Source organism: Misgurnus anguillicaudatus, chromosome 7, assembly GCF_027580225.2.
Source record: "Misgurnus anguillicaudatus chromosome 7, ASM2758022v2, whole genome shotgun sequence".
NCBI classification, from domain to species: Eukaryota; Metazoa; Chordata; class Actinopteri; order Cypriniformes; family Cobitidae; genus Misgurnus; species Misgurnus anguillicaudatus.
The window spans coordinates 37,882,762-37,908,412 of NC_073343.2; the positions used below are offsets into that span (position 1 = coordinate 37,882,762).

A 25,651-nucleotide genomic window follows, 5' to 3' on the forward strand; every position below is an offset into this window, starting at 1 on the left:
TATAATAAGAGATAATAAAGAAATAACAACAGAAAAAACATGTAAATGTTGGTTGGTATATTGGAACGCTTCCAAAGTATTTAAAAGAATTGTTCATAGAAAAATACTTTTTTCCTAATTTAGTGCACCTTAATGCATCATTCGATTTAAAGGCATAATTTGATTTTTTGTAGATAATTAGCGCTGAAAAGGTGTGGTCTAGTTATTTTTGCCATTGACCTTATTGCATATGCATTTCTAGGAGTTTTCCTTTCACACGTAAAATTTATGGGAGGAGATTATTTAAATGATTTACGCAACGTGATTTACTAATGTTTGCGCGTGCGTTATGACGGGTAGTTGCGTCATTATTTAACGCCAAAAAACATGTCTTAAATCATTTTGCACTTGAAATTGTAGCTGATAGAAGAGGCATCAGAGAGCACGTGGTACAAGACAGAGGATTTTTTAACATCTAACAGTTTTTTAGGAATGCCAGAGAAACAGACTATTATTAAAAAATATTGTTTGCAAAGTCAATTTTTATTTGGTTTAAAAAAAGTGCAACAAGGAATTTTTACAGTGAAGACTATCAATGGTTCTTGGGTGTCTTGTCACTATGTATCATCACAACAAATATGACGACTACCCTAAGAAAATGCTGGCTTATTTTCAACTCAGCGTTGGGTCAAAAAGGGATGAGCTTAGCAGCTGGGTTAAAATGAACCCAGAAAATGTTTATATTTGACCCAAAAATTGGGCTAAAAAACCCAGCATTTTGAGTTAAAACAACCCAGCAGGCAAGGTTCGTCCCTTTTTGACCAAATGGTTGGTTGAACATTTTTTAAGTGTAGTCACTTACAAGAACCAATGATTGTCTTTACTGAATTTACTTGGTTATTTTCTGGCTTTCTAGGTTCATTGCATTGCAAACCGAGATGCAGGACAAGCAACAACTGAAATTGTGTTTTGTGTCTCAACTGAAACATGATACAGTTTGTCATTTTAATTTACGTGAGATAAGTGTGCCTCCGAATAATGTGCTTTCACGCTTTGGAAGAAAGGAAAAGAAGCCGACCGTCTCTGACAGGTACAGTATGTAAATAGTCTACAGGTGAAGTATGTAAAAGCTCATACATGTACAGTATGTAAAGAATCTGCAGGTAGAGTAGGCCTATGTAAAAGCACTGGCAGATTTCGTATGTAAAGAGTTTGGAAGTAGAGTATGTAAATGGTCTGACAGGTACAGTATGTAAAGAGTCTGGATGGTAGACAGTATGTAAAGGTTTGTGGTCACCTGGGCTACAGTTTCATAGGCCAGATATGAAAGGATCTCCATGGACATGGCGTTGGGCTTGAGATCCAAACTACTGCAATCCAGCCATTCACGGAATTTTGAGGCCTTCTTAGCTGAAGGAAAAATGATTAAAATCTTCATAAATTCATCACTGTGGGTGTATCTCACAAAATCTGTCTGAAAAATGGCAAGGCCACACAAAAATCTTCACAGTGCAAGAAATATACTTAATTTTCTACAGGTAAAATATAAGTTCCTACTTTCATTTATTTTATTATATTATATCATTTTAAAACTTCTTATAATAATTTTTAACATTGACATGCTTATGTAAGATTCATCCATGTAGACAATGCATGCATTTTTAGGCCTTTTTGCCTTTATTTAACAGCGAATGAGGAGAGGACAGGAAAGTATAGGGAGGAGAGAGGGGTATGGGATCGGCAAACGACCCGGGGGTCAATCTTGGGGTTACAGAAAGCACCACGTCGGACACTGCCCAATACACCATCGGCTCCGACTAGACAATGCATGCTTACATAAGTGCCGCAGGGATGACGTATTTTTGTAGGCAAAACTCGGATGCAGTTAGCATTTTAGCACTTTCGGTTCCATCGTCCGGAAATCAATGGATGTTATAAATAACACCTTAAATAAGATCTTGGGTTAACATAAGCCCAAGATACTGTCATGTTTTATTCCAAGACATAAAACACATAAATGATACCATCACATGTGACTTTTTAAATCTTTAAAGTGTCTTTTAAAGGGCGATTGCTAAGTTGGGACTACAGACTTCACCAGACGTCATCACCCATGAAAAAAATTTTTCCAAAAATTCTCAACAAATATTTATCCACAGAATTTTTTCTTATTAGGGAACAAATTTTAAATGTGTTTAATAAAGTTTAAAAGAGCTGTCGGAAGCTTGGTGGTCACTGTAAAAAATTACTTTCTTACTTAGTACTCCTGTCTTGATCTCAGCACAAATATCCAAAAAGTCCTACATTTTCTTTGTGATGATTGAACTTTTCTTGATGATTGACCTAGAAAAATAAGTCCAGGTTCCAGACAAAAAATACAAAACATAAGCAAGTTTGTGATCAAAACAAGCAAAAAACGTGTCAATGGAATAAGAAAATTTGTCTCGAACTAAGTGTTTAAGAAAAAAGCAAACTTATTTCAAGATATTTTTTCTTACCCCATTGGCAGAATTTTTGCTTGTTTTAAGCACTAATTCACCTAAAGTTTTTTTTATTTTTTGTCTAAAATCTAGACTTATTTTCCTAGGTCATTTTGCTCACCAAGAAAATACATCTTAATTTAAGAATTTTGAGATATTTTTACTGAAAACAAGACAAAAATACCAAGTAAGAAAGTCATTTTTTGCAGTGATGATGACGTTGATGTCGAGAGACTGTGGTGTAGTTTACTTATAGTCGAAGGTTAGCTTTTCATTTCTAGTAAACGCATTTAGACTTCAAAATTCATAAAAGTTGTGTTCATCTGTAAAAATTATCTTGTTAAAACAAAACATGTAGACATGGTAAACTTTTGTTAAACACACAGCTTATTTTTTGCGATAATCCAAAAGTCTATGGGAAAAATTTTGGTGAGGGAACCAGCGTCCTGCTAACTTCCAGGTCTACAAAAATACGTCATCCCTGCGGCAATCTATTAGAAGCTCCATACACGGCATGTTTCTGAGAATATGTACACTTAATAATATGCAGTATGTATAGTGCACAGTTTTAAGCATTAAATAGACTGAATAGACTGAGGTTATAATTTTATAATGCAACAACAATCAGTTCAAAATTGTATTGTTGCATACTGTTTCACATACAATTTATATAATAAAGAGAGCCTGTTCATCCAGTAACGTGTACTCTCTCTCTCAAAACTGCTTTCTGTTGGTAAGATTTTGTCATTCAGTTATGCAACAGTTTTACACACATTTATTGAGCTGTTGTCTCGACCTGCAGTCTGATCCCAATAAGCAGCAGTAACTGGAGAGGCATGAAGCCAGTGAACACGTTATTAGTGTTAAACTGTGGCCTTCAAAACCCAAAAGTGGTGTGTTCAAAATCCCACAGCTGTGTTCTTACAAGCCCACGAGTTTTCAGCTCAGAACCGCCGTTCGAACCGCTCATCACAGACTTACCGTAAATACAGTAACTTACCGTAGATAAGCCTGTACATAATGAGGAAGAAATAAATACTTGAAAACATCACTGAGTGATCAAAGCAGGTAAACTGATCATTTAAAATCATGAACGTGAAGAAATACTCACAAAAACTTAACTGTCGACTCTCGCAGAAATCACTGTACTGATTGCTATCCATATTTCTGGTCATTTTCTCAATTCTCTGTATAAAACAAAAGAGACATACAGTAATATCAATACTATTGTCAACATCATCTGTTACTGCCCAAATACCTGAGGTTTAACCTGATAAGAAACACTGTGCCGTACACGGCACACCCGCTCCCTTGCAAGTGAGGCTGCATAAACGTCATTATAACTTTAAAGCATTAAATCTTCAAAATATACAGTCATGTGGCACATCGTTTGAAAGCTTAGACTTTCGGGATTCCATTAAGTGCACACACAAAGCGTCATATGATTTATAGCAGTCATAAAACTGTAATCTAGTTCTTAGTTACCTGAACCGGGCGGCGCCGATTTAGTATATTTACTTACCTTCAAAATCTTCCCTTTATCCGCTTCAGTGAAATTGTCCAAAACAAATTGTTCATAAATCCCCAAAAGTCCAAGGAAATGGAATATCCAAGCCTTTTAATCCAAAACGATTTGTTCATCTCACAATCTTGACGTTTCTGACCGAATTACGATATAAATACTGCATACAATTAGTTCACTAATGGACATATGTTCAAATCTCACTTTTCATTCACGATTTATAATGAATATATTCAGATGTCACGTTTATTGTGCAACGTCTGAGGAACAAATACGCCCCCTTGTGGAATTTCAGCCGTTCCATAAGAGGTTAATTAATAAACCTAACGCCCCATTCAGACAGCCAGCGACAATCATTAGGAGAGCGATCTCATTCATTTCAATTAAAGCTTGGTAAATTCCGATCGAAAGTGACCATTGGCGAACAGACGGGTGTGTCCAGTGACGCGAGAAAGTTAAGAAAAGTTCAACTTTATGCAAATGATGAGCCATTTTAGAGAGTGACTACCAATGGGAGGAAAGCAGTAAAGTTCACTCCATCCTTCTCTCTGAGTGGACGGGACTTATTTGCTTATGACAACCAGATTTAGAAATGCCTCATTGAAAGAGACGGGTGACACACAGCGAGAAAGTTGCTGGTGGTTTGAACGAGACTTAAGTATGAAGAAAAGTGTATGCTTCCTGCATTTCCTTTTCCATGCCAATCTTATCTGGAATTCGTCCTTAGTCAAGTCAAATTTTTGCGATCCCACAATAAGCTTTTCCATAAAGATACTTCGGTATGCTCGGCTATGATGTCATGCTTTAAAACACAATTTTATCAGTGATTCAACTTAACAATATTTCAGTCTGTCTCACAGGACTTTAAGAGAGCTGTGTGGTGTAATGATCCCTCTTAATAGCAACCAAACAGGTTTCACTCGGATTTACAGCTGAACGTGTTAAGTTGCGGGTCAAAACCTATAATTAGATGTTTCCTCATCCTGGACCAATTTAATACCTTCACATAACAGTCAATATGAGCCCTCCACCAAGCTGTGTGTCGTAAAAAAGGTTCACGGTTTTACGAGCTGTTTTTTTTCTTCACACAGCAAAGAATCACATGGAGGGAGTCGCGTCTCAGAGCGTGTTAGCGGAAACCATCGAGTCTTCCAAAATCTGACTCGGGACAGTCTGACATGACGCTCAGAGCTCTGGAGCCCAACGTGAGGCAGACCAGATCATTTTCAGGCCACCCAAACCAACCGGAGTCTTTATATTTAGTTAGCTGGCAGTCATTGGAAATTCCATCTTTGAAAATACATATTAATGATGCCGAGCGTCGGCTCCTGCCCGCTCATTACGCCTGCCCGGAGCTGTGATTTCTATTAGTGTCGTTAAGAGGCGAGCGGAGGTCTCGTTTCGCAGCGCGGAGGGGAATTCGTAGCAGCCTCGGTGTCTGGGTCCGGCTCCAAATTGGGCCGCGAGCGATACGTACTGGTGCCGTGAACTTAAATAACTCCCGTCGACCGGTTAGCCGGAGACAGGAGAAATGTTTTGACTGTGGCTTATTGACTGAAGAGAGCAGTGGGGGATTTTATGTTTGAATACTATGTTTAGACGTTGATTAAATCAAAACGCTGACCCACCTGCTAATAGCCAAATTATAGCCACAACTGACGCGCCGGCCCTATAGGAGGAGGATGGCAAATATTTGATTTGGCCGGTCCAGGCTTTCATTTCGTGCCAGTGTGGTCTGGATAAAAAGATTCTCAATTTGTACCACTGCTAGCGATGAGATTTCCACAGGCAGAGCTCCAAAAGAAATGTTGGATATCTAGTGGATTTCAATGCTTGTCTTTCGTGAGTCTGTGATTAACAGCCCGAGGCGACTATAATTAAATTTCTGGAGTATTTCAGTCAAATACACGACTAAGTTTAGACTATCAAATGGCAGTGAAGTTAAATGTTTATGGCTGTAAAGATCAATGGCTGACTGAAAGAGAGTCAGTGGGGCTGGTAGAGATATTTGTGTTAAAGCACAGGGTTTTAATAAACACTCTCGAGTTAAAGAGAACTGAATAATACACTTGACGCTACTTACACCTTGGCTGAGACCACAGAAGAATATCGTAAAACTTCTGCAGACAACCTGAAGGAAAGCGAAGTGGAAAATGACCGCTTCATCAACTTCCTAAACCCATTACGCTTGTGATAAAACCCATTATGTCCAGCGGTGAGGATAATTTATCCTTCGCAAAGGTTGGCCGATTTTCTAAAGCAAACAAACTTGTGTGCCACTCATTTATAGAAAATCGCAGCATTTCCAGGCGTAAAACTTGGTTTGTTTCGGTGGTCTGAGAACATTTCCCAAGAATTATGGCTTATATGTGAGTGTTCCAAACAAATTCAGATCTCAGGAGGTGTTTACTTTTACTCTGTCAAAATGAAGGCTTGAGGGTTTAACTGGACAACTTTGCAAAGTAAGTTATGACAGTGAAATGAAATTTTGCACAGTAAATATTTGAATATTTAGCATAGTAATAATTATTATTATTATCACTAATATTTTCTGTAAGGAGTAATTGACGATGGGACAAAAAGCGGAGGTCAGGTGTGCGTTTTAGAGAAAAAATGATCAACACCCAATGAACATTTCTCAACCAATCAGAATAAGGAATTTAACAGCCCTGTGGTATAATATAATTTATACCATGGGTCTGTTGAATGCTGTATTCTGAATGGCTGAGAAAGGATCCATTATTTTTCAGTAAACCGCACAGCTAACTTGTCAAATGTCTTAAAAATAGGAACCGTGGTATAAGTGGAATAATTGACTCCAGTCCTTTTAATTATTTGAAAACCTCTGGTGTGCATTAAGTAAGGAATAATTGATGACGGGCATTGAATTATAAGAAAATAATGCACACCCAAGGTGGTAATGCGGCACGACACGAAGCGGGTGTGCATTATCTGCAAATAATTCAAAGGACCGGAGTCTATTATTCCGCTTAAACCACGGTTACCAAAAATATTGCTCTGGTGCCAATTTTTAACACATTTTAAAGGTTAGATGTGCGGTTATTGAAAAAAATCAACACCTATGGAACATTTCTCAGCCAATCAGAATCAAGCATTCAACAGCCCCGTGGTATAATTTTCTAATAATTCAACGGCCGTCGCCCCACACTCCCTCTTTACAAAAAGTACAAAGCAGAACTATCGGTATCGGTCATTCTAAGTAAACGAATATCGGTATCGGCACAGAATTTTTATAAACAGTAGCTGGGTTTCCATCCATCCAAAAAAAGAAAGCAAAAAAAAAAGAAATGCAATTAGGTGCATTTCCATCAAGTTGTTTGAGCGAATGACAGTGGTATTGGTAACCAACAGTAAATAAAACAAGGCACGCTTCAAAAATGGAGATAGGAATGCATTTAGTTACGATTGGGCAAGTTATAAATTTACTAGCAGTGCAGTTTGTAATTGCCAAACTGAATGCTGTGCACAGAAGAAGGAATGCAGAAGTTTTGATGCAGGCACTAGCAGCAAGGGCATTACGACGACGTTGAGCCCCATATATGGTAAAAACAACGACACAGTTAGACGATCAGTCACGTGAGTTTAATGTTTAACGTCACAATATATTCGGCAAATGCGTTTCCATCTCCCATTATTTGCATTTACTCTTTCTTTTTCGCATAAAACAAAAACCACCTCAAGCGAGCATAAAAACTAAGGGATTTTTATTCAAAATTTCTAATGCGAAACTCGTTTCTTATGCGATACTTCAAAATATAGAATCAGGATGATGGAAACCCAGCTACTATGAATGTAAAGTGGAGTGAGACACAATCACAACTTAAGTACAGTAGACTCCTAAATTCACTTTAAAAGCTAAACAAAAGGAACATAAAAAAGCTAATTTGACTTTTTGGTCCAGATACTTCCAGAATGCTTATTTCTGCCTTATGAATGATACTTCTAGATTTACTTCATTTTGCAAGAAAAGAAAACAAAGAATACACCCAAAGAAACAAAATACACCCAAATCAAGTAAAAGTGCAGGAGTTTATGCTGCTGTTTTCAGCATTTACAATTTCCTGGACAATTTGAAAAATACATATTGCCAGTGTCCCAGAATAGCATCCCGTAGGGAACTGCTGTCATCATGGCATTAACAATGTGGATCTCACACATGACGAAGACACTTTTAAACATTCCCATCTGAACGTGGCCGAGAAAATAACAGATTGTCAAGAGATCTTAGAAGGGTCTTTGGGAAGATTGATGACCTGACTGAGGAAATATAATCCACACACCACTGACAACAGAGAAGCCACTGCAGGCTGATCGAGTGTCCGAGCGAGCGCTTAAATTATAACTCGTCCGGCCTGACGCAAGGCTGTCCTGGCCGTTCGCATGAGCTGTTAGTGGACTGGACATCTACAGTACCAGATGTTTGACCCATAAATTGTGGGTTTGGAAATCCTAGGAAATTATGGCCACAGTGTTTATACAAGTGATGTACTGTAGCATATTCACATCAACAAAAAACTCTGCCGAGTAAATCAAGGATATGGAAGAGATTTTACCAATATATTTAGCCACATCTACTATACGTAAGTAGCTAACTGTCCGATATTTGCCCGTTTGAAATTATTGCCAACAAAGTTGCAAGGTACACAGAAAGTACCGTAATATCACAAACGTTTATACCGAAATATGCATATAGTATAGCAGTGATTTGCAATAACCAAATGATTTTATTACTATAAAAAAGTTATGGTAACTGGTAAGACGTGAACTGCGTATGTTTATTATATAATTTACACATTTTAATTTTAGTTTATTATAAATACAATTTATTTTACATACTTAAAGCATTATTGTATCGCATACTGTATATACTATATAATTATTTAGCATGCTATCGCACATACATTTTTGTTTAAATTGCTATCTTGTAAATATATTCAGATGACAAACATCAATACATCAGCAAGTATTGTTGGTCTTATTGTCTAATACATTTTTATCAGACCAAACCAAGCACTGATTTACAAGGCAAGAATGGACCAATAATGTAAAGTCACTTTTCATGGTTTCAAAAATGCTATAAGCCTTGTTACACTGTAAAAACTAAAAGTTGGATAAACTTCAAGTGACACTTTGTAGTTTTTCAACCTTCATAATATATTTTCAAGACTCTTGTGATGGTACATTGATTTAAAATAGGTTGAATGACATGTCTACGCTAGCCTGACGGGGTCTGTATCGCTTTTACTTATACTTTTAAACTTGGGGTTTCCGGTAGTAACCCGAGCACAAAAAGAACTACAAAATTCGACTGCTTTATGGAATACGTCACTTCCTCCCCTTCCTCAAATTCGGACATGAGAGCGCAAATATTTATTTTCCTCATGTTTTTGTCATGGCCGAAGCAGCAACTAAGAAAAAGAAACCTAAGGTTTTGTCGGAGGAGACCAGAAAGAGAAAACAGAGAGTGACAGAATATAAGGAAGGACGAGGATCAATATTGGGACACCGTTCGCGTGCTGGCGTAAACTAAAGGAGGACGAGGGGTTCCAGACCGATGTTGACTTGGCCGTCATGCTTTTTAGTAAGTAATGTTATATTGCTTGCATAAGTCCTGTCTGGCGCCCAAACAAGAATTTTTTTTCTGAATGCGAATTTTGGAGTGTAGAAAGAGAATTCTATCACGTGACTCTGTTGCGTCGTAGTAGTGTCACATGCTAATGACATGGGCGACCCGGGTTTGATTCCTCTTTAGGCAATTTTTTTTATATAAGATTTAACCAAGCGACCACCGTTACAACTGGGTTGTAAACGTGAGCTATGCTATCTTTTGGCGTTTGAATAAAAGAAAACCCATGAAATTACATTCATATGACATGCTGGAAGGCACACCGCAGACTTTGTGACCTAAAGAGTTGTCTTCTTTTCCTTTGCGACAGTGCTGCGGCGCTTGTGGTCTCTAGCGGTGCTAGACGTGAAAAATATATGTCTAGCGGCCCCTAGTAGCAAAAAGGTTCAGCGGTGTGCCTTTGAAAACGTACTTTAATTGGTAACGCCTAAAGTTTTTTTCTACTTACATTTTCTCACTTTAAATAAAACATTAAGTGAAAAAAATAAAGAAAATACGGTTGGTAACAATTTAAATATTTAAACATTTTCAAACAAATGTTCAATTGAAAAAATGTAACCTAAAAAACGTCAATTTTTAAGCATCACCAATTAAAGTAATTTTTAAGTCGATCCACTTTACTTTATACAGTGTCTCTGAGTATCTAAAACAAAAACATTTAATATTTAGTTTATATTTAATAATATATTTAATATTCTGTATTGTTTCTAATCAAATAGAAGTTATATAACATTATACATTTTTTTGGGATGAAATGAAGAGTTTCGTTTCGTTGTTTTTTTTCATTGTTCAGAAATCTTGTTTTTTGGTTGTGCATTCCAATTAATATCAATTACACTGCAGTTGGTTTGTTTTGATTTAAACCTTCATAACTTAAAAAGTACAGCCAAGTAGCACCATAAAACAAAATAATAACATGATAACATAATAATAAACATGTTTTGACAAAAATGTTAAAAACGGAGTTATCTCGTTTTGCAACGCAACTCTTCAAATATTGAACTTTGTTCAACATTTCTTCTAAAGTTCTTTGGACTAGATCTGTTTGTAATGTGTATTGAAGGCAGTCTGTCAAAGGAATAGCAGACATATGTTGAGTAGACCGCCGAGAGAGCTAGTTAAAGAAGACAAGAGGGGGGCTAGCGGTGGGCTAGAAAGGGCACTAGATACAGCAAGAGAGCGCAGTGCGGTTAAACCATAAAACTTCTCCCGAGGACTTCATGAGTGAGGCAAAGTGGGAGGCCCAGAAGGATATGGTTCCTTATTCCCAAAAGGTCGTCCTGATAGCTAAAACATACCCATTAAAATGCTCAGTAGGAACAAAGTTTTGGGGAAACCGCAGGCGTTCTTGGCCACATCCAGTAATGAGTGGGGCTTGGTTTTAATTGAGACGGGACGTATAAAGTCTCATGGTAATAGCCCCTTGTCCACGGTTCTTGCTTCAGACCCTTAATTACATCTTTCAGCTGCGGCCATTTATTTCACTTGGCAGACCGAGAACAAAAGGATGTTATAGCAGACTTCTGTACGTATGCCACAAACACTCCAGTTCATATTGGGAAGATTTCGGGAGGTTCAAGGACGACACGCTGGTGACTTTGGTCCATTTTTGGCTTTAGCATCGGTGCTTGATTTAGTCTGATGATCTGGTTTCGATGATTGGACTGAAAATGCTTCTGTGGACCTAACAATGATGTTTGACAGGTCAATACTCCACTGCTCTCGAGTTTCATGTTTTTGTATGTCAGTCTGTCTGTGCACGGAGGACAATATTTGGAGTTAATGGAAATTCAAATGAGATGTTAGGACTATGAGTAGAGGGGTTGAAAGCGAGTTGGACAAGAGCCTCTGACAGGGGGGAAATTCAGCTTTGGGCGTTTCTGGTGGTATGGTTACCATGTTCTCAAAGTAATCCTGCTATGCTGCGCTACATGAGAACGTTTAACACCTCAATGTTTTTACTAAACAAACAATACATATTTGTATCCAGTGGTACATTAAATACAAATATAAGCCTATAATTCTATATCATATGTAAAAGAATTTGTGTTTTAAATGGCAAAGTTTCTTTACTTTACTTTAAGTGTCAGATAAATAGTATATGCATTGTTTTGCATGGATCGATTAAAGAGATACGTCATAGGTTTGCCTGCTCGGCCAGAATCGCCTCGAGGTCGGTCACTTTCGGATGCAGAACCGCGCCCGTGGTTACAACAATTACCGTGCACACCTCCACGCGAAATAAGGGCTGCGTCCGAAAGCTGGCTTGTTGCTTGTTGTCTCATGAGGCAATGACTTTGGCGGCATGAAGGCAGCTCTGAAAAACGCATTCGGACAGCCTTAATAGGCGGCGTAACGGAATTCTGTTTAAAATATAAACAGAGAGTGCCTTTGTGATAATTAATCTCATATTTGAAAACTACAATACTAATTTCTTGCTAGAAATGCAACCAAGAGGTGAAAATTTGGTGCTCCAGCTGCTTCTTTGGCCAGCATTTAATTTAACAAACTCAACCAGGCTCGACCAATCACATTCCCTGTGCACACCCATGCGTAGAATTGTGGGATAAGATGATGAAGGTATGTCAGGAAACAGGAAGTAAACCAAACATTGGATTCGGACGTGTCTTGATGCCTTGTTGCCTTGGAATGCTCCCTCCGAAGGGAGCATTTTAAAGCTTTCGGACACAGCCAGGGTCTCGCACACCCAAAGCTGCCTGACCGCCCACTCAGTCCTTTTTGCCGCGCACACCAAAACATGCTCATGCGGACGCGTTGAGTATAAACAATACTTAACAAAAAAGAACAAAAATGGTCCCTAGCTGTCACTAGGTCGGTACTCTTTCACAAAGTACACCTTTGCACCTAAAAAGTTCATATTAGTACCTCAGATGTACATATTGGTACCAAATGTATACATATCTGAACCTAAATGGTAGATATTAGGACCTTTTAAAAGGGTACTACCCTAGTGACCATGGACCATTATTATGACAATGTATACTATGGTGACATTTTTGCAACTTAAAATAATTATAATAAAACTGGCAACTTGTGAATTGTTGTCTATGGATAATTTTTTGAACCAGAATGGTGTCTCTATGGCATCTACTAGATGCAAATCAGGTAATGGCACAAATATGCCCACAATATGAAAGATCATCACATCTGCATTGGGAATTTCACCCTATTAACGCCATCCCCACCATTGACAGGTTAACTCGTCAATTAAGAGAAAACCGCCAATGACGAGTTTTTCCGGCAATCCATATTTCCACTATTTTCCACCAGATGGCGCTCTTACCCAACATATACAACGCGGAAGCAACTTCTCACATCAAACAGTTCAAACTCAGTGTATGTTTTGATCATCGATCTGAATCGGATTTCTATCAGATGTCTTTGATAAAAATGTTATTATCTCATCTTTTTGCTCAAATTTTTTTTTTTGAAGAAACCTATCCATATTTGAGAGATGTTAAAAAGAGGACAAATAAAGGTAGGATAAAACATATTTGGTCTGTTGTTTCATTTGATATATTGTATATTTATAAATTTAAAGAAGAACTTTTTTGTAAGGCATTAACACTTTTGTGAAAATCATAAAAATGCTAAAGCTGGCTGGCAACTTTTCTTTTAAAAACGCTGGCATGAAAAGAGTTAATATGGGAGTTTTCATACTACCAATACTTTCTCCAAAGAGACCTTAAAAACCTTGTAAAAGCCAATAACAAAACCATCCAGTTTCCGAATGAATCCCAATGATGCAACAACTAATTTAAAGCAAATCATTCCTGGTTGATCGTAAATTTTAAAATTCAACTTCTCAGTGGAGAAAGCGAACAAGACTTTTACTTCCGACCGTTCCACCACAAACCCCTAGAAAACGCTGAGCTTGTGGACTGCAGGCAAAAGCAGAATATTACCAGTACATGTAGGCGTCTTTTCCCTTCATCTCACCTCCATTCGCTCCTGCTTGACTTCATCCACCTCCTCCTCCTCCACCAGAGACAAGAATTCACCCGTCTGGTCGATGATGCTCAGGAAGTCCTGCGCCAGACGCTGTCTCTTGTTGGTACTACAGCTGCTGAATTTGTCTGTAAGAGGACAGAATGGCATCGCTTGAATCTCTCAGCGCACATCTGCAGGCCAGCTGGGTTTGTTTACACCTGAATGACGCTGGACGGGCGCACGGCGGTCCACTCGCCTCTGGTGCTTTTGTGTTTTACCCGAGTCCTCTCGACTCACAGTACAGCCACACGCACCACCGCACAGACCTCTGAAGAGCACAACTACAACACACATCCCTTTATTCATCAAATACTTTCTCTTATTCCAACTTAATATATCTAGACAACCATTCATATGTTGATAACCCAAATAATGTGAAAAGAGTGACATCTGGTCATTTACTTAAATGATATTGATATTTAGATGTTTAGGTGTGATGTAGGGATGCACCAATATATATTTTTTCTACTTTCGGACATCCCTTGATTGTTTGAAAGTAAAGTTTGTACACTCTGCACTTCTAAGATTTCACAACATGGGTCATTCTACAGAAAAGGTGGAATTCGGGTGATGGAAATTTGCTTAAATGAACTTCTTTCAACATACCCAAAACTTCTTTAATAGCATTAATTAACTTTTCAAATCTATGAATCCGCAAAGCGGGGAGCTTAATCTATTTTTAACTTTTTAATACATTTTAATAAAGAATCCATGCGTCATTTATTTGTCATTGGTGTTACCTGTGATTTAAACAACATTAATGTTGATACTAAATATTTTTTCTCAGTACAGCTTATGTATTTAGTTAAAGGTTGAGTAGAGGAATGATAACAGAAAGAAAAATAATTAATTATTAATATTTGTTTAATTAAATTCTTCATCTTTAAATTCTTCATCTTTGATGCAAAGACTGAAATATCAACAATGTCTTACATCCCATATCAACAACAAAATATTACTAGAAAGTACAAGAAAATACATTCATAACACCAAAACTTGGTTTAACACCAATAATACAATGTAACACCAATGACAAAATTTTAATATAATAATAGATAATGAATATGATAAAACTTATAAACTTTCATTAAATTTCAATCTTCTTTTGTTTTTATGCTTTATGTTGGTCAGTTAAAGGAATAGTGCTAAGGAAGTATTCATTAGAGAAGTAACACCAATGACCGTAACACCAATGATGGTAACACCAATAACAATTTACAGAAAAAAATAACATTTTAACAAAATGGCTGCCATTAGCCATGTGCTATTTCATCAGAGATGTAACAATCACATACTTATTCAGTATAATGTATTTTTATGTAAAGATCTTAACACTCCCAGCTATAAAAAAAAAAGAGTAACACTAATGACATTCAAAACATCTTATCTCAAAATTCTTAGATAAATCATGATATTTTTGACAAATAAGGTTAAACATCTCAAAAACCTTTTGCCTTCCTCCACTGCACTTCTTTCACTGACCTCTTGACCCATAAAACTTCAAAGAGCTGATGCATTGTTTCAAAATAAAAGTGGTAAGGTAATACCATTGACATAAATTTGGGGGACAAATATTTATATGATATTATTCATATTAATAGTGTATTTTTACCATTTCAGTGTTGTAGTAAATTCATACAGGGTTAAAGATACATGTAAATTAGATTTGTTTTATAAAAAACATGGTTTTAAATAATAAGTACACAGTTCAACTTCCATGTATTATCAAAGGGACAGGGCAATTTTCAGGACCAGACATTTAAAAAAAAAAGTTTAAAAAAAGGAAAGAAAAGAAAATTAATTGAATAAACTCTCTCATCATGTTTAGGACAGTCTATATTTATTACATTATGGGATTATTAGGTCAAATTAAATGATTAAGGGGTCTGCAAAAGCAAGGGACAAGCATTTCCACCTTTTTTGTAGAATGACCCACATAATAATTTGAAACGAGGAGTAAAAAGTAAAACTATCGGTATCTATCGATATCGGCATGCGTCTTTCCAAATAAATGAATATCGGTATCGGAGCATCCCTAACGTATAGGCATTTCATATTTGTTACTGTAAATAACCTCAAACATTTAATACATCTGGTCGGTCAATCAATGTTTGACAAAGCCGGTTAAACTGAGGCTCAGATGTATGTGGAAGAGAAAGATTTTTCGGGTTAGGGCTCAATGTTATTAAAAAGGACTCATCAGTCACTACGTTTCCAAAGAAAAAAATGTGTGTTTTATAATCTTTCATCATTAACTTTCTCCACCTCTGAAACAACATTCCCACTTGGGTGGCAACACGATTAAACAAAGATATCATTGTCAAAGTTCCACCCACTGGAAACCTCAGTTTGAGTATTAATAATCACATGAATTCATTTAATCATAGTTAATAATGATAAAGAATGAGTAGGTGTGTCCACACATGATGAAATATGTCTAATACATTTTGTTAATGGCTCTGCTTTTCTCAAACACATCTGACACTTTATATAGAAAGCAAACTTTCCCTTTTCTAGCAAGCAGTGAGAATTAAAGGCCTGAGCCTTCAGGCTGGGAAAATATAAAAGAAGGAAATGTTAATTAAATGAAAGAAAATATAGTGATTAAACACTTTAGTGAAGTAATGTCTGGCTGTGAATGACAGAAATAACCTCAGAGACGGTTTAATCAAGCTCACAGGATTTATGGCACTTCAATAACAGCTCGTGTCATTGGCTGCGGAGACTGAACTCTGAACAGACCGTAATTGCGGACTTCCTACTTAAATGAGGCCATTCAATCAAACAGTAAAAATGTCACTTTATATAAACTCACTTTTAAATCATACAAATATGTTGACGCAGATAATTAATAGTTTAGTTCTGGATTCAAAGATGCCTTAAATTGGCATTGATATCATGGCATTGAGACAAATAAAAGCCCTTGGTTTGGATTGCAAACAGTTTTAATATGCAAAGATTAAAGGGACAGTAAGTAGGGTTTTAAGTGTTTTATTAATCAAAATCAATGTCTGTATTCATAAATATGTCTTTGTTGGTGTCTAATGATGCCAGTGATCTGACTTTTCTTTGTAAGCTTAGAATTTCTTCTCTTTATTTACATTGAACGGGTAAGTCCAAGGAGGCTTCCATGTCATTCGCCATATTGATAATCTATAATAACAGAGAGGGACAAAAAGCACTAGCCTACCAATGCATTTCCACAACGCGTTTTCATTCAAAACACGTGAACTAGCTGAAACGGACAAGAAGATCAGTGAGTTCATAACGGCTGCCGTAATTGCAACACGCATTTGGAAAAGCGAGGCGCTAGAGAGCACGATTCGTTTGAATGCAAAATACAATTTCACCACTAGATGGGGTAAATCCTACTTATTGTCCCTTTAAGGGATAAATTTAAAGAGGGGGTTTGACGATATTTCATGCATTGTGACTAATTAACGCAGTTCATGCTAAACAAATGCAAAATGTCAAAAAAGAAGTTAAGCTTGTGACGAAGTATTTCTGGGCCAAACTCACGCCTCCTTCCTACAAGTTTCGTAAAGTTTTTTTTCGAACATGGGTACCTGTTACGACTGATTGACCTCATATTCCTTTTATGGGCACTTCCTGCTGAAAAAAGCATGCAGGTGTCAATCAAAGTGAGAGCGAGAACGCGCATTAGCATTGCTTTGTCTAAGTCACCGGTATCACTGCACGGCACGCGTATGGTTCGACAAAAGACGTGTGTTTTTGAAGAAAACCTTGTTTAGCTTTCAAAGTAACCCTGTTTTAAGACAACAGTGAATGCAGTTAGTTTTTTCTAGACAACAACGTAATTGTGAAGGGTTTATGTTTATTCCCTGCATTTTGGAGAGGATTGCTTTACAAACAAGGCTCGGTTAGATGTCAAATTTGCCACTTGTTTACAACCGATGGAGCGGACCCACCTTTAAAATACCCCGTTTAGGAGTCGCAACAACAGGCGGCGGTTAGTAAATCAAAATCTCACATGTTTTGTTTGCAATTGGCAAATGTGTGCATGTAATGTAACACGAACGACAGCAAACATTTCCTACTCAGTTGGCATTGTACTGCACTTACGACATTTAAACCTTTTAAAACGCGCAAATGCAGAAAAAATACAAAATCAAGAATTATAAGCAAACAGATAAGCAAACACGGATTAATTACCATATAGACGGTTTCATCCGACACACGTGCGCAATTACGCCCCTGGTCTGAACTTTACTTCCGGTTTCTGTTTGTATACTATCTGACTAGTTGCTTAACTAACTCCTAAACAAATAACTTGCAGAAAATAACAAAGGTTTTGGTTTCCTAGGTAATCAATGTGTTGTTTATTTTGCTTGTTATATAAATAAACTACTTTAAAAGGACTTTGTTGTTATTCTTAGCGGACTTTATCGGAAGTTACGTGTGTTCCACGAAAGCGGCTTGTTTATGTTGTTACTGCCGAAACCGTCTATAGAGAAGTCCTGCTGTAATCGTTGCTGCTGTTGATCAATTATTGACTGGATCATATATGTATGGCTGTATCTGACAGTATCTAGAAATATATGAGGGCTTGGTGATGTCACATGACATGAAAAGTCATTTCAGAGGCAGAGTAAGTTAATGAAAGATTATGAAGACAACAATAACATGCAGTGATGTCTTGGACAACCAGATTAGGATCTGATTTAAAATAAACAATTCCTTAAATATATTTCGATTTCAAAAACACTGACAGTCATGCAATGTTACATCTAACTCCCAAATCTGCTGAGTATCCAAAACACAACCAAACCAAAAAGGCACTAGTGGTTAAACACAAGTTATAGGGGTCTCCTCTAAAACACTGAATGGAAAGGAACCAAAACCCTCCACAAAAAGACCACCCATAACACCCGTCTGTCTGCATTCCCCAGGCCCCTGCCTGTCCTCGTACCGAAACAATTCCCATTTTATATCATATGCAATAACAACGATAATAGTCAAGAGAACAATAACGCACGCTTGAGAAGATCGGGGCACGAAGAGAAACTTTAAACTTTCTAAGCCAATCTAAGAGCCAAGCCATGACACAGACACACAGACTCCTGCTCAATGCTGCTGTAAAGCTTCTCTCATCTCTCAAGTTACATGCTAGATGAGGAGCAAAAGTCCTAATGATCCTCTGTGTGACATTACATGGGAAAGCAGCTTCTTCGGAGTTCCTGCCTCCCGCTATTGATGCCAAAACTTCCGCCAGCATTCTGGAAAAGACTCTTGGTGATTGACTGTGGCGTAGGAAATTACCTCGCTGGACTCTGCTCATTACGAGACTTCGCCGTTTAAGGCGACTGATCCCACTGATTGGGAAAAACTGTTTGAATCGTCTTATAGGAAACCATCTAAAGCTGCAATATTTTAAAGCATAACATGCACGGTTATCAACATTAGTCAGAATGATGAATCAAATGATGATAAACTAGATACCTGTATCCAGCGGTTCTTCATCATCGATGGTTTTAAGGATTTTGGATTTGTAGTCTCTAAACTTCATGTACTTCAGCAGCCTTAGTAATTTTTTCTGTAAGGGTCACAAATAAATAAAAAGTGGAATCCTTTTAATAAATTATTATTTTTTTTGCTTTCACATCTGTATGTGTTTACCTTGTCTTTCCTCATGAGGAAGATGATATCTTCTGGTGAGATGACTCGGGCTCCTCGGAGGAGAGTCACGTCAGCTGCCTGATGGAGCTGAAGAAATAAAAACAGTAAAATGTTTGCGTCTATCAGCAAATGACATCATCCACCTAGTGCTGTTTTTAACATCGGTGCATTTTAGATAAGTGACACATCTGCAAGGCCTCGAAGAAACCGATAAGCGTTTTTATTTTGAGAGCTGCACTTTAGTCACGTATGGCCTACGTGAGATTCTCATCTTGTGCAAGAGTTTTTAACTTTTCCTCTCAGCATTCAAATATGACTGAAAATGTCCTTGTCTGCGGCGTAAACATGGAAAGAAATGCATCATTTCAAAACAAGAGATAAAACTGAAAGAGTCACAGCTACAGGCCACGTGATGTCGGCAAGTTTGAGAATGCGGTTTAATTTCAACAAAACACAAAAACACCGTCGTCAGTTCAGAAACATTTCTTTCAACTCATTAATACATGTCACGGTTTAAAGTAAAGATTACAATAATGTTTTTTTATAAGTCATTATAAAGGGCTTAGACAAAAATGCCAAAAACATATGGAAACCAATTTTTAAGTATGAGAAGCAGAAAAACCGTGTAATTAAATATGTCTGGTCAGGTGCTATAATTTCATTTTGTTGCCAGAAGAGGAAAAACAGCTCATTCATCATATAGTGGAAATGATACTGTAGCGTTTCTCATGTAAATCAAACTATCAAATCAATTTTGGGAAGTCTTGTGCAGGGCTGTAGTGTTAATTTACGCATATTTTTAAACCTGGCCATATGTAATAAAAAGATGGGAAAAGAGTCGATGCTATTGAATTAAATGTATGGTGAAAAGTGCTACAAACACATCTGTAAAACAAGTAAAGATGTTTTTTATATTTATAAGTTAACATTACATATTTTAAAGGATATGTTACAAAAGATTAAGAATAATCCACTATAATGTCCAAAAATAATATCTACAAACTGTAAATGATCTTTGATCCATATTTAAAAAAAACATTAGAGCACACTGTATCAAAATGTATTGATAAAGACACTACTACAATTTACATTCATGCATTTATGCACTTTTAAATGTACTCACCTTCATGATGTTTCAAACCTGTATGAGTTTCTTTATTTTGATAAATGTTGGTATTCCACCAGCTAACAGTACCCATTGACTTCCAAGGTATTTGTTTTTCTTACTAGGAAGTCAGTGGGAACCTTTAGCTCTGTGCTTAAAATCATTCATCAAAATATCATCAGAATAAAGAAACTCATACATGTTTAGACCAACATAAGGGGTGAGTAAATGACAAAATGTAAATTTTGGGGTGAAGTATTTCTTTAAGATTGTTGTGGTAAAGAGAAAAAATATATCTTTTTATAAGATCTTTATATAATTCGGTTACACTTTATTTAAAAAAACATTCAATTAACTATAAGTAACTTTGCAACTACATGTCAGCTTTTATGGGTGTATTACTTGGTAGAGTTTGGGGTTAGTAGAATAATTTGACATGTAGTTTCAAAGATAATTATACACTGAACAGAATTATAACACTTGTTTTTGCCCCCATTTTTCATGAGTTGATCTCACAGATCTAAGACTTTTTCTATGTACACAAAAGGCCTATTTCTCTCAAATATTGTTCACAAATCTGTCTAAATCTGTGTTCGTGAACAATTATTTTTGCCGAGATAATCCATCCTCCTGAGTGGCCTTTTATTTTTACCAGCCTAAGGCATACCTGTGCAATAAGCATGCTGTCTTGATATGCCACACCTATGAGGTGGATGGATTATCTGGACAAAGAAGAAGTGCTCACTAACACAGATTTTGACAGATTTGTGAACAATATTTGACAGAAATAAGCCTTTTGTGTACATAGAAAAAGTCATAGATCTTTGAGTTCAGCTCATGAAAAATGGTGGCAAAAAAATAAGTGCTGTGTTTATAATTTTGTTTAGTGTACTGTATTTAGGCCCTATCCCCATTTTTTGTGAGCTGATCTCAAAGATTTAAGACTTTTTCTATGTATGCAAAAGGCCTATTTCTCTCAAATATTGTTCACAAATCTGTCTACATGCATATTTTAGAGTAGCCTTTTATTGTGGCCAGCCTAAGGCACACCTGTGCAATAATCATGCCGTCTTGATTTGTCACACCTATGAGGTGGATGGATTATCCAGACTAAGAAGAAGTGCTCAGTAACACAGATTTAGACAGATTTGTGAACAATATTTGAGAGAAATAGGCCTTTTGTGTAACTAGAAAAAGTCTTAGATCTTTGAGTTCAGCTCATGAAAAATGGGGGCAAAAAAATAAGTGCTGTGTTTATAATTTTGTTTAGTGTACTGTATTTAGGCCCTATCCCCATTTTTTGTGAGCTGATCTCAAAGATTTAAGACTTTTTCTATGTATGCAAAAGGCCTATTTCTCTCAAATATTGTTCACAAATCTGTCTACATGCATATTTTAGAGTAGCCTTTTATTGTGGCCAGCCTAAGGCACACCTGTGCAATAAGCATGCTGTCTTGATATGCCACACCTATGAGGTGGATGGATTATCTGGACAAAGAAGAAGTGCTCACTAACAGATTTTGACAGATTTGTGAACAATATTTGAGAGAAATAAGCCTTTTCTGTACATAGAAAAAGTCATAGATCTTTGAGGTCAGCTCATGAAAATTGGGGGCAAAAAAATAAGTGCTGTGTTTATAATTTTGTTTAGTGTACTGTATTTAGGCCCTATCCCCATTTTTTGTGAGCTGATCTCAAAGTTTTAAGACTTTTTCTATGTATGCAAAAGGCCTATTTCTTTCAAATATTGTTCACAAATCTGTCTACATGCATATTTTAGAGTAGCCTTTTAATGTGGCCAGCCTAAGGCACACCTGTGCAATAATCATGCCGTCTTGATTTGCCACACCTATGAGGTGGATGGATTATCCAGACTAAGAAGAAGTGCTCAGTAACACAGATTTAGACAGATTTGTGAACAATATTTGAGAGAAATAGGCCTTTTGCGTACATAGAAAAAGTCATAGATCTTTGAGTTCAGCTCATGAAAATTGGGGGCAAAAAAATAAGTGCTGTGTTTGTAATTTTGTTTAGTGTACTGTATTTAGGCCCTATCCCCATTTTTTGTGAGCTGATCTCAAAGTTTTAAGACTTTTTCTATGTATGCAAAAGGCCTATTTCTCTCAAATATTGTTCACAAATCTGTCTACATGCATATTTTAGAGTAGCCTTTTATTGTGGCCAGCCTAAGGCACACCTGTGCAATAATCATGCCGTCTTGATTTGCCACACCTATGAGGTGGATGGATTATCCAGACAAAGAAGAAGTGCTCAGTAACACAGATTTAGACAGATTTGTGAAATATATTTGAGAGAAATAGGCCTTTTGCGTACATAGAAAAAGTCATAGATCTTTGAGTTCAGCTCATGGAAAAAGGGGGCAAAAACACGTGTTGCATTTATAATTTTCTTTAGGCCCAATCCTATTTCTATAATATATAAAATATATAATATAGAAATGGGATTTGGCCTTAGTTGATTGTCTGCTGGGGGATCATCACAATAAAGTGTTAGTAGATATATATATATTTTGTTTGTTTGTTTATTCTTAACATCTTTCCAGCATTTATGGCTATTTTCATGGCGAGAACCGGTTAATCCACAAAAGTTGATCCATACACATGTTGGCGGAGAAGCAATCTCTAATTCACCTAACCTGCATGTTTTTGCCTGTGGGAGGAAACCGGAGTACCATAGGTAAACCCACGCTGACACAGGGAAATCATGCAAACACTACACAGAAAGGCCACCTGAGCTAGACGGGGCTCGAACCGGGGATCTTCTTGCTGCGAGGGAACCTACTGAGCCACTGTGCTGCCCCGTTGGTAGATATTAAGCTGAAAATCTAATACTCTAATGACTTACATCTGGTAAGAAGTCTTACTTTTACGTCTTACTTCTAGTTAGTAAAATGTCTAAAGTAATACAGTAAAAAAGAACACTGATGTAATGAGAATCAAATGAGAATTGCATAAATGTTTGTGAAACTGAACGAAAAACCCATCTGCTTCAATAAAGAGCATCTGAACATATTCACTTGAAACGATGTGTGGTCAATTAACCTCGCACAACTGACAACAACTCATCCAAACAGAAAATGATGATATTCTTAATCCACCTTGAGTCTCAGAATACACACAAGCCGCTCTCAGCTCGTAAACATTTGCTACTCATAAATATATTGGCTTGAGAGCGGACATGAGAGCGTGAAGAACGACCCCACACATGCAAACAGGGAGCGCATTTACCCACGGCGGCCTGAAGGGTTTAATATAGATCACTCCGGTCTGGAAACACACCAAAGGTGACACACGACTGCCATGACCACGAGAAATAGTTTATAAGAGACAAAAACAACTGCACGTATATTCAAACTCTCATGCCTCCTATCATCTGACTTGTATTTATGGACAGTATTCTGATAAACACTTCATTTATTGTTAAAAACAGAATTTTAATGGATTTTTATTTACTTCATCTACTTTCAAGAAATCCAGAAAAAAATTATGTAAAAGTATGTTTTAAAATCATCTGAATGCACACAAACCCATTTTAAGGGTACGTTAGTTTTGATTGAATTTGGCCCAAAGGAAAAAAGCCTCTTGATCCTTTAAAAAGGCTTACAGTAAAGCTCGCTTTTAAGGGAGCAGGAGTTTAAGGGAAGGTTTTTCCATACCATTTGAAAAGCCTGGCTCACAAACCCGTCTTCTGCAAAATATCAGATTAATTTTAGTAATTGCTCTAATTTTACACGTTGATCAAAGCAGGACTCTAAAGCTGCGAGACTCGATGAAGTTGGAGGGGTTATTGGTTCGGGATGGTCCGAGACTTCGGGAACACTGAGATCTCTGTGGTGTTTTTCCAGCGACTCGGGGGCCGAGACTGTTGACAGTTTACATGAGCAAGCGAAGGACTGTTGTACCATTGCTGAGATGCCTGAGTTATCATACTGCAGAAGTATTCATAAGAGTCCGTGTTTTTACACATCTCTCTATTATTGTTTATAGTTTATTCACTGAAAAATAGGAAAGGAAAACCGGAGAGCGCATCTGAAACATAAACACAGACGAGTGGGAGGGGCTGATGATGGTTTGATTGACAGCTTGCTTGTGTTCCTTCTTGTTTCTTTTTTCAAGAAATGCTTTTAACAATTATTTCCAAACACTTTCTGAAACATTTTATCGTATATATTAATCTGCATGATATACATTTATTTAAACCCTTTAATCATGATCAAGCAACATGATCATACATAAGTTTAAGGAAATTACAGAATTTGTTTAAAAAAGGTGAAAAAGTCTAATAAAAAAAATATTCCTTTCATGCTGCTATACAAAATAAAATGTATATAAATTATATAAAAATTTGTGTGAAAAGGCATCACAGCAAGACTATAAAATCTCTGCTATAGAGACAGATTTCTGGCCTGGGGAAAAGCACACAAGTCTTGTTCTCTAATTAGACAGATCAATTTTAATTACGACACATTTTGGAGCGCCTCTGGCCTCCGAGGACCTCTGCTTCATGTCACGTTACAGTGTGGCAGGAAAAAGGCCGAGCTTTCATGCAACAGAATGGCAGAAGTCAAATAAACACGACTGCTGAACATAATTTCCTCTCTTCTGCTACTGCCCGGCTCTGAAACCAAATCCATTATTTGATTACACTGGAAAGGTAACAGGAAGACCGGAGAGAATTCCACTCACGGCGTCCTTGTAAAGATCAATTACACCATTTCCTTTGAAAGACGAGAAGACGCGAGGCCGATGTTTGCAGAACCCACCCACCAGATAGACAGACTTCAAGTTACTGAAGGGAGACAATCACACATCGCCTGAAAATCAAATCTGATGCCTGAAATGTGACGGCTGTTTGTTTTACGTGTCACAATTTAGAGTTTGTTCGAGGAAAATATGACATAAAAGCAAGTGACTTTCCATTGGGTGAATCTAATGAAACTTGGCGAGATCACATTTACGCAAAATAAAATAAAAATGCATAATCATTATAGATTTGCTTAATTTTAATGACAAATAACCACCTCACCCCATATTGCAAAAATAACACACAAAATCCATTTTTTATGCAAAAAAAAAAGTTCTTTAGTCCTTGCATTATGCATTTGTAAGTTAATAAAGTTAAATAAAAAAGTTTATATGTATGTGTTGCATTCATGAGAATAACAACAACGTTTTTGCATTCCAGTTTTAGTATTTACTGATTACATTTCATGAATCTATCACATTGCAATATATCATAATGGTTTAAAA

The 25,651-nt window shown here is 36.9% G+C and overlaps 1 protein-coding gene across 3 annotated transcripts in view; it reads right to left on the bottom strand.

The window, feature by feature from the left end:
- The window catches only part of supt3h (SPT3 homolog, SAGA and STAGA complex component), a 111,968-nt gene that overhangs the window by 15,662 nt on the left and 70,655 nt on the right, over positions 1-25,651 (bottom strand). For all 3 annotated transcript variants that reach the window (XM_055171728.2, XM_055171726.2, XM_055171727.2), the window contains exons 4-8: positions 19,277-19,363; positions 19,100-19,193; positions 13,589-13,725; positions 3,571-3,646; positions 1,277-1,389 (exon numbers count right to left, since the gene is read on the bottom strand). In XM_055171728.2, the coding sequence (XP_055027703.2) occupies positions 1,277-1,389; positions 3,571-3,646; positions 13,589-13,725; positions 19,100-19,193; positions 19,277-19,363 (507 nt within the window). The remainder of the gene's footprint in view (positions 1-1,276; positions 1,390-3,570; positions 3,647-13,588; positions 13,726-19,099; positions 19,194-19,276; positions 19,364-25,651) is intronic.